Genomic DNA, 9,206 nt, shown 5'->3' with positions numbered 1-9,206 from the left:
CGTTCATTCGTTCATTCGTTCATTCGTTCATTCATTCATTCATTCATTCATTTGTTCATTCATTCATTCATTCATTCATTCATTCATTCATTCATTCATTCATTCATTCATTCATTCAATGAAGAGAAGGTAAGGAGAAGAAAGGGGGGGCTTTCCGAGAAAAATAGTGTTCAATCAAGAATATCTTTCCCACTCTTACCAAGAAATCTTGATAAATTTTTTTAGATTTGAACGAGAAAGATACCGAAAAGATGGAGATCAGCAATAATTCAACATCCCCCTCATCATCAAATATAACAAAAGGAGACGCTAAATCATCAGAAGCAAGTCTCGCTACACCAGTTCTCGGTGAGTAATTTGTTTCTCAGCCAGCAACTAGCTAACCTGTACCAGACGCATGTACCGTTTTATTGTACAGCGAGTGAATATATAAAAAGTTCGGTTTGTTGGTTGCAGTTTAATCAGTATCTGATCTCTAAAGCTTTTATTAAAGGATAAAGGTTTAACGTTCAAAATTTGAAGCAATTTGTTCAAATGATGGAAAATATATTTTGTACTCTAAGGCAAAAACTTTAGACTTTACTGAATGCGAGTATGATGGATTTTTTTTTCAATTTTTTTTCAATCTTTAGCTGAACCCAAAAAACATTCCTGCAACGCCGGAAAAATCATATACAACGCTACCCTAAGACTAGGTATGCACTCCGGGATGTTCACGAAGCTCGGTCGCGTGAACAGCATGGACGACTGTATAGAACGATGTTGCAAATCATCCAACGTGGACGTAGCTTATAAACTAGGCTCTTTTTGTTTTGCTGTCAAATGCAAGACAAGAGAGATGTGCAAACCTTCACCGACGATGTTTTCCGATATCACAAGTCTGAATTTGAATCCAGCCATCTCATTTTTGAACCAAGATAAAATGCCATTATCAGTTGTTGGTGAGTGCTATAATTTTTTTAACCACGTATTTGGTATACCTTTCACTATTCACGTGACTCTTGCAACAATTTACATTATAGTATATGACCCCCAACATGTCAGTTAAATTTGAAAACGCTCTCAAATCTGCAGGTTAGAATCCTACTCCCCCTACTTCAGGGAGGGGTCGGTAGTAAAATCTCAGACATAATGACGTTTACTACGGTGGTGGTGTGACGAAAAATCGAAAAAAACTTTTACTACCCAGGGTAGTTAAATACTAAAATGGGTGGTATCTATGTGTTAAATGTTGAAAAATTTTTACCACCTGGGTAGTTAAAACTGGTAAAATTAGCAAATTTTAGCTATTTTTGTAATTCTTTTAATTTTTTGGATGAATTTTCTGAAAAAATCTGAAAATTTTCATAATTTGAAAAAATTTTCTGTTGGAAAGTTGTTTGCTGCAAACAAAAAATTCTCGAAATTTTTTTGTCAATATAAAAAAGACTTTAATTCTAAGGGCAAAACATTAATTTTTGCACTAAGTGAAAAATGTGTCACAGAAATAATCATTTTTTAGCTTTTTTTTGTTTTTTTGTCTCCATGACAAATTGTCCCAAAAACTTTTACTACCAGGTTTGTAAAATACCTCTTCTAAGAGTCTGGTTGGTGGTATGTAAAAATTCGTAGAAATCCTTTTACTACTCATATATGTCTGAGATTTTACTACCGACCCCCCCCCCTGCCTACTTTGGAGGCAATAGTAACCAGAGGCACTATACTGTACTTACTTTAGAGTTCTGTCGTATAACCGACAGCTCTCCCAGGTTTTATTTCGTTGAGGCTTATTCCTTGATCGATTTATACCAGAATCTTTACAACACTGCACTCACTGACCTTTATATATCCCTGGACCAAGTTACTCAATGCCGGCCAAGCAAAACTAAATTTTGAAATTGGTACCCGCGGAGAGATCGCTAGATCTTATTTCGCTTGTACACTAGCGATGTAGCGCCGTTTGTCGGTAGGCAAAGTTTCAAACACTACAATGGCTTCTTTACGGGAACGAATTCAAAAAAAAACTTCGATCAAAAATAGCGGATATAGCTTGGTCCAGGGATATATAAAGGTCAGTGACTGCACTGCACCATTCATCAAATAATATACACTCACTATTGGTGTGTTGCATTTCCCTACAATTTATCATATAATTTGAAATAAAAGACATTAGTCGCTCTCGAGAGTCGTAAAAATACTCACTACGATTCAACGTCTTCATCCTTTGAAGAACGAAATTGAATGTGTCAATTATACCCATCTAACGATTCTTACCTTTTCATAACATACATCCATAATACTCATCATTATATTACATTTCCATTTCATTCATTTGACTCTATCACTCATGTATTACATTTTCAGATGAGACAGACAAAGACATATTAGGTTCAATGTATTCCACTGCACTTGATACAGATGACCTCATAAACATTGTCATTCGTAACTTAACACATCAAGTCCGCCCCACTGCATCCGCCCAACAACATAAAAGCCACCCTCATTCACAATCATCCGTAACATCAAACTCCATACAACATAATACCATAACATCAAATTCCATACAGCATGATATCATATCTTCTGAACAACAAGTTGACGATGATATTATAACTGAAGGTTACTGGGATGCTGGTAAGCATAGTTTATGAGGCTTTCGAATTCCCCAAATTTTCCTTACAAACAAATCTGTGTCACAGACACAGTCCCAACAGATAAATCAACTAGAAACTTCTTTGTGAGAAAGTACTCTAAAATTCCTTTCCATTAAAGAAGTACACTTAGTTCTCAATTTTACTGGGCAGGCACCATAGCTTTGAAGGTCCCCTATGGGAATTTTGAACCGAGAAGGATAGAGTTTGAAACATCTACCCTCCCTTAACCCCTCTTGACATTATCTTAGGAATTTCTAGACGGTTATTTATTAATACTGGGGTGTTTACAAAATTAATATATGTAATCTACAGGATGCAATTAACGATTGATTGCTCTCTTTGAAGGGGCGCCAAATAAGAAAAATTAACTCATCGTGCGATTAATACATTTAATCTCGATTTCTTTCTTTGATTATTTTGGACATTCTCTCCTTTCACACGTCTTTTAAAGAACGATTCCATAAGAATATGAGGCTCAATTTTAGTGAAAACCTAAGAACAACTTAAGAAAAATTTCACCATCAGTTTTCAGGAATGGCTAAGGAAAGCTGATTTTGAGCCCAAAGCTGATTTTATAAGTGAATAAAAAACCATATTGAGAACATCTTAAGAACATTCAAGCCTGGGATGAAAAAGTTAGAGCAGCTAAGCCTCGGCCAAAATATACTGGTTTTTATAAGAAGAAAAAACGTGTAACTGTAAAAGTTCAATTGGGTTTTTACGCCGTTTGGTGAAAGTCATATACTGGTATGTACTGTGTGCGCTGTTGTTACTTTCTGGTCTTTTCTGTCCATCGCATCATGATGTTTATAAATTGAAAAGATTCGATAAGCTGGTAATGGTAAAAACTGTTTGAGAGGAATATAAAATATATTTGAAAATTGGATAAAAAGCTTTTCGGCTTACGCCATCACCAGTTATCATGTTTGAGAGGACGTTCTCTCCTTCACATCTTACACAAAGTGTTGGAACAACGTACATAATGCGTTCATAACACGTTAGATGAAGATTGTTGGGTGTCAGCCGGGTTTATTTTACTCACTTATGCTGATAATCCCTTTTGGGCTCAAAGAGGTCATCCAGAGACTCCTTACCCATGCAAATTTGTCTGCTAAAACAAAATCTACAAAACATTCCAAGCAAAATCTCTAAACACTTCGCAGATTTTTCGAAAATGGGAAAAATTAATACAAAGTTCCCTGAGTTTTTTTAGATGTTTTTAAAAATGGGCTTGTGTACGATGCCCTTTATCAGAATCAAAATAAACTTTATTCCAACCAATTATACGGTATTGAATATTTTTAGGTTCAAATGAAGGAACATGTTCTGACAGTCCGATCACTTATAATGTGACTCTTAGAGGTGGAATACACGCAGGTAAAGTCAAAGTTTGACATCTCTACACGATTTTTTAATGTTGTAGCCTATCCTGTATCTTAATAATGTTTTTAGCCTAAAAATGGTTCTTAAAGTTCTTTTTTTCAACATTTCGTGGATTATTTTGTCATTATTCCCTTCCCAGCTGGCACACAACGTTGTTTTAACGTTCAAATAACGTTGAGTTTTTTGTTTTAACGACGTCGAGTGCCGGCTGAGTTTGTTATTAGATTAGAAACTACCAAAATGAAATCAGTTGTACGTTTTTGAACATCTTACAGTTTCTATGCGAGACTTTTAGATTAGCCCGACCCCAAAATCTAAAAAAAGCCAAATAAAAATGAATTTGAATCCTGGAGTCTACATCAACAATTTGAAACTTTTCAGGTAAATTTACTCAACTTGGGCGTGGTATTGACATGAGAAGTTGTGTAGGGCGTTGCTGTAATACGCCCCTATGTGATGTGGCGTTTATGTTCTCTGATAAATGTTATGCGGTTGGATGTTTCAATGAGGCAGATTGTCAAGCCGTTGTCGCGAAGCCGTCTGCATTGAGCCCTAAATTGGCGTACATTTCGAAAAACCGTGGATCATCACAGCCGGCTATCACGGACGGTTCGTTCAGTTTTTATTCTTAATTTACGAAGTTTTTCATTGTTCTATTAAAATGACTTTAAGCTAGGCAAGAAATTCCCGTAATTTGACCGTTAAAGAGACCTGTGGAAACTTTCTCGAGTTATTCCATTTGACAAATGGCAGAAGGTTTGTGGCAGAATTTGTATTTAGTTTTCATGGTTAGGTTTTCGTGTTGGTTGGACTCATTACAGGCCATTGACAGAAGAATGAATTTTCTATTTCCATCTGTCTTTGTAGGCATCGAGTTTAAAGTACAATCAGAGGGAGTATGCAGTATCAATAAAGTGAAACATGGTCCAGTCTACAAAAACAAAACGCTTATTGGTGGTATGAAAGCTGGCAATTTCTCTTACCTCGGCAAAGCAAAGTAAGTACATCTTGTTTCGTTGCAAATTAGAGGGGGTTAAGATTTGTAACTGAGTGTTTCTTTTGTAAACTTTTTCCTCGCCACGATGTCATGTTGCGATAACTCCACGATTCAACGAATGATTGGAAAAAGCAACAAAAATAGCAACGTTAAAACTTGTTGGGCGGGAGTTTTTGATTATTCCAAATGACATCGTGATTATTAGGAAAAGGTCTATTCGTGTTACTTGTGAAGAATTTTTCTCCATGCTCAGAACTAGAATAGCAAGCTAGTCTGTTAATCCCCTGTTGATAATCATGTCAGAGGTGGAAAACACGGCGAGCGTTTGTTAAAAATGTAGCTGCGTAGGAGAACAAGCAAAAGTTGGTAAGAGGCTGTCGATTAACTTTCAGCCCTTACCGCTGACAAATTTTCTTCCTACGATATCGTTCCAGTGCGATTGGCATATCATTCTACCTCATTATACCAACATTGGTAGAATGTTGTCCCTTAAACACTCCTGTATGAGTACCTAATATTGAAGCCCTATCATGGGTAAACAATGCATTAGTTTCTCTCACCAATTTTGGTATCCGTTTTCTAATCTTTCTCCCCGGGGTAGCCAAAGGGAACATATTCAGGGGTGGTTATGGTTTGTGTAACTTGGCTTGATTTTAACCTTCCCTTCTCTTTGAATTTACCGGGATTAGAGTTTAATCATATTGTTAACGGTTTTATTTCGGTCTTATAGCTTATAGTTAACCGTTAAAAAACCGTTTCCGTGATATTTTTTTTCAGTGACATCACACAATGTCTCAGTAAATGTTGTTCGTCTGGTGGATGCGATTTAGCGTATTTGGTGAATCGTGATCAATGTTTTTCAGTCAACTGTTTCACACCAGAGCTGTGTCAAGTCACTGATAAACTATTTCACAACCGTGATATCGAGATTGCGAAATTAATCAAACCCAAACACAGACATCAAATCAGTAGAGGTAAGAAAACGTCAAAACAATGTCTATCTAACGTCTGGAACATCCATAAAACGTCAGATGGACGTTGGATATCGTGGTATCCAGCTTGGAAAACAGCAAAAAGATTTTGTTAAAAACTCCATAAGATCACACTTGTGTATTGTTTGCAAGGAGTTGGAAGGGGTTTGGGCGTTGATGACAATTTTTTTTAAGTAGAGCCCAGATCGTTTGTAAAATTGTATTGTAAAGCCCTTTCTTCTTTACGAATCTTCGATATACTTCTACCAGTGTATCGTTTTTTTCGGCCGAAAAGACCGGGTTGTCCTCAGTTATACCGTTCTTACTATGCAAAATTCTGCTCAAAAATCAAATGCTTTTCGGAGCAGTGATTTCAATTACATCATGATTTTGAGATTCAACCAATGATATTGATTTGATTGTTGAGTGGACTTTTTGGACAGTTAGCTGTAAATACGGTATACTTAAAACTCTGGGTGTGATTTCCGGTTTGTTTTGTTTCAATATACATAAATAAGTGGAGTTGGTCATTTTACCGCACGATGTGTTTCATTTCAGGTCTTCTAGCAGCTTATTTCGCCATTGGATTGCTGGGTGCTGTGGTTGGAGTGGCTGGATTTCTTTGGGCTGCTCTTATCTTCGTCAAAAGGTTTGCAATCAGTGCAATTGCTTTTTTTGAACCTTTTAAAAATCAATCTCTTCTGTTGCTTTAATAGGGATAGTGATTATAAATTACGGAAATCTCATCAATAATAAAGGTCTTCTTGGGAATGCATTCACTGACCAAATAATCTCTTTATAAAGCTCAGTGATGCAGAAAAGGGGTTAATCACTTCCCAAAAAGGACAAGTTTTTTTTCGTGATTTAGGGAATTTTGGGGATTTTTGCGTTTTTTTATTTTTTAGGATTTTTTAGGAACTGTTGGAAGGTGTACGGGTTTTTTTTTTCGCATGTCGAAATCTTGCAAATTTGGTTAAATCCACCTTCTCCTTTTGTTTTTTTCTTTCAATAATGCCATTCTTGCCATTCAGGAACGAAGTGAAAAAGAAGAACATAGCGGCACGAACGAGAAAAGAAAATGATGAACAGAAACCCGAAAGATGAACAAAATTTTGACACAAAAATCTCTTTTGGTGGTGCTGTATGGTTTGTTTATATCCAAATTAACCCCAATCTGACCTCAATGTTTTTTCCAGTACTTATTTGATGTATTTAAAAATACTACCGATAAACTACAATTTTCGAGATTATCCGCTTTTTTATAAGAACAAACTACATAAGGCTTTGATTGCCAAAATATTAAGAACAAGTTAAGAACACTTTAAGGCTTTAACCAATGGACAAAATTGAGGACAAAATGGTGAAAATAAGAACATGTTAAAAATATTTCTAGGCTTGAAAAAATTTAAAAACACCGGAAGGCTACAAAATTTTTAGATGTTTTTATAAAAAAACGTGTGTAACGATGAGTCATGTTTTTTCATTACGTAATCAGGGTTGGTTGACGTATAAAGATGGCTAACGCTGACATTCGAATGACGTAATGATATTAGATAACGGACGAAATGAACTTTTGAGAATTCCTGAAACAATAACGAAATATGTCTCCAATAAAGATTTAAAAAAAACGTTCACGAAAACTGTGGAAAAAAGACCATGTTGGATAAAAACGCTGTATAATATAAATGACTTGACTTTCGGTGCCGTAGAGTTCGGACGTTTTAATGTAACTAGATGGTCGTAAAATGACGAAGGGGCAGATCGATTATTAGATACAGCCCTGAATAAGTCATTAGGATTATTGACAATGTAGATAGAAATGACAATGTAAAAAGAATATTACACAGACCCGAATTGATGTATAATTGACATGGATAGCGATTCGTTTGAACTTGGACTTGCTGTCTTTATAATGATATTTTTTTTGTTTTTTTGACGAAGATTTTATTTTCTGATAGCTAATTTTTTTTGTTTAGATTATTATATAACTTGTTTATTGCTCTTTTCACTGAAATTTATTTTTCGCATGTTTGGATCTCCCGAAAAACTTAGAGGATAATGATAGAACAAACGGACAGTTACTATATCCATTAAATTCTCATCGTAGTCTCTTATACGGAAGAACCTAAAATAGCCCGGGCGTTTGCCGCTGGTTTTATCGTTTCAATCCGAAATTAGTGGCAAACACCCGGTCTTTTTTTGGTGCTTATTCCGTATAAAACATTACGTCGTGAATATCATGAATTGTGTAGAAAACTGTAAATTTTCGTGTTGATTACCTTACCTGCTAGGATGGTTTTATTAATTTTCTCATTATCCTAAGGTCTCTTGAGAATTCAAAATCCTGTTTTTTCTTCGTTATTCGAAGCAATTACAGAAGCAATTTTATTTTGATACAGTTCTTCATTGTATGTTCTATTTGGCTTTATTTTTTTTCAAAGTGTTTGTATCGTTTATAATATTTTCTCATTTTTTGTTAGATTATTTTATTAGCTGTATGTTCAATATTTTCTGCAATAAAAACTTAACCGATGAAATATTTCCATAATAAAATGACCCAAGATATCCAGATATGGTGCTTGTTTGAAAAGGTTTTTGCTTAAAAATCATCAACGATTATCGAGATTAAAGTTGATGAGCTAAACACTGAAACCGAGTGTGGTTACCATCAATTTTCCATTGTCATTTTGTCCTTGCCATTTACATAATATTCTATTAGACCATAGTCATTATAAAAACACTGGTCTGGAATAGGCTTTTGCATCTTTTTATTGTTAAAAGATAGAGCTTACATACCAAAATCTTTTAATTTTGCAAAATTGATCATGTGATTAAACAAAAAGCTAAAACAATACATTGCCATACCGGGGTTTTTTATGATGACTATATGGTTAGACCTGGCTAACAATATAACATTCGGAGAAGAAATTCGGTCAGAATTTGGCTAAAGCTGTCAAATCTCGAAAACTATTTCAATCTGATTTCAATTATACAACCCCTTCTCACAGACTCGGTAAGATTTTTTGAGCCAGAGGATATAGAAATCACGGACTGATATTTCTGTGTTTTTTCTGGCCGGGGATTTGAATTCTAATTAAATATTTCCTTTCCAGAAGGAAATATTTGTTAAAACGGTAATTTTTCTCCTTCTCCTTCTCCTTCTCCTTCTCCTTCAAGTCTAACGCCGGTTTTGGTCAATTTCGTGAGTTTGTACATGAGTCT

General features: G+C 35.3%; 1 protein-coding gene across 2 annotated transcripts; it reads left to right on the top strand.

Moving 5' to 3' along the window:
* The first annotated feature begins 2,315 nt into the window (after window positions 1–2,315).
* LOC136820491 (uncharacterized) lies at window positions 2,316–8,259 on the top strand. Of its 2 annotated transcripts, none has more exons than XM_067076676.1 (8): window positions 2,316–2,613; window positions 3,939–4,010; window positions 4,398–4,625; window positions 4,884–5,013; window positions 5,791–5,987; window positions 6,543–6,633; window positions 7,016–7,125; window positions 7,480–8,259. In XM_067076676.1, the coding sequence occupies exons 1-7, from the start codon at window positions 2,373–2,375 to the stop codon at window positions 7,086–7,088; spliced, it is 1,032 nt and encodes a 343-aa protein (XP_066932777.1). In that variant the 5' UTR covers window positions 2,316–2,372; the 3' UTR covers window positions 7,089–7,125; window positions 7,480–8,259. The 2 variants fall into 2 exon arrangements, with proteins under 2 accessions (XP_066932777.1, XP_066932776.1); XM_067076675.1 differs by having other exon boundaries at window positions 7,016–7,130.
* Window positions 8,260–9,206: the final 947 nt, after the last annotated feature.

The sequence above is a fragment of the Clytia hemisphaerica genome, unplaced genomic scaffold, assembly GCF_902728285.1.
Source record: "Clytia hemisphaerica strain Z4C2 unplaced genomic scaffold, Clytia hemisphaerica genome assembly, whole genome shotgun sequence".
NCBI classification, from domain to species: domain Eukaryota; kingdom Metazoa; phylum Cnidaria; class Hydrozoa; order Leptothecata; family Clytiidae; genus Clytia; species Clytia hemisphaerica.
The sequence above is the reverse complement of the archived record's forward strand: the minus strand, read 5'-3'. Positions and strand labels throughout refer to the sequence as shown.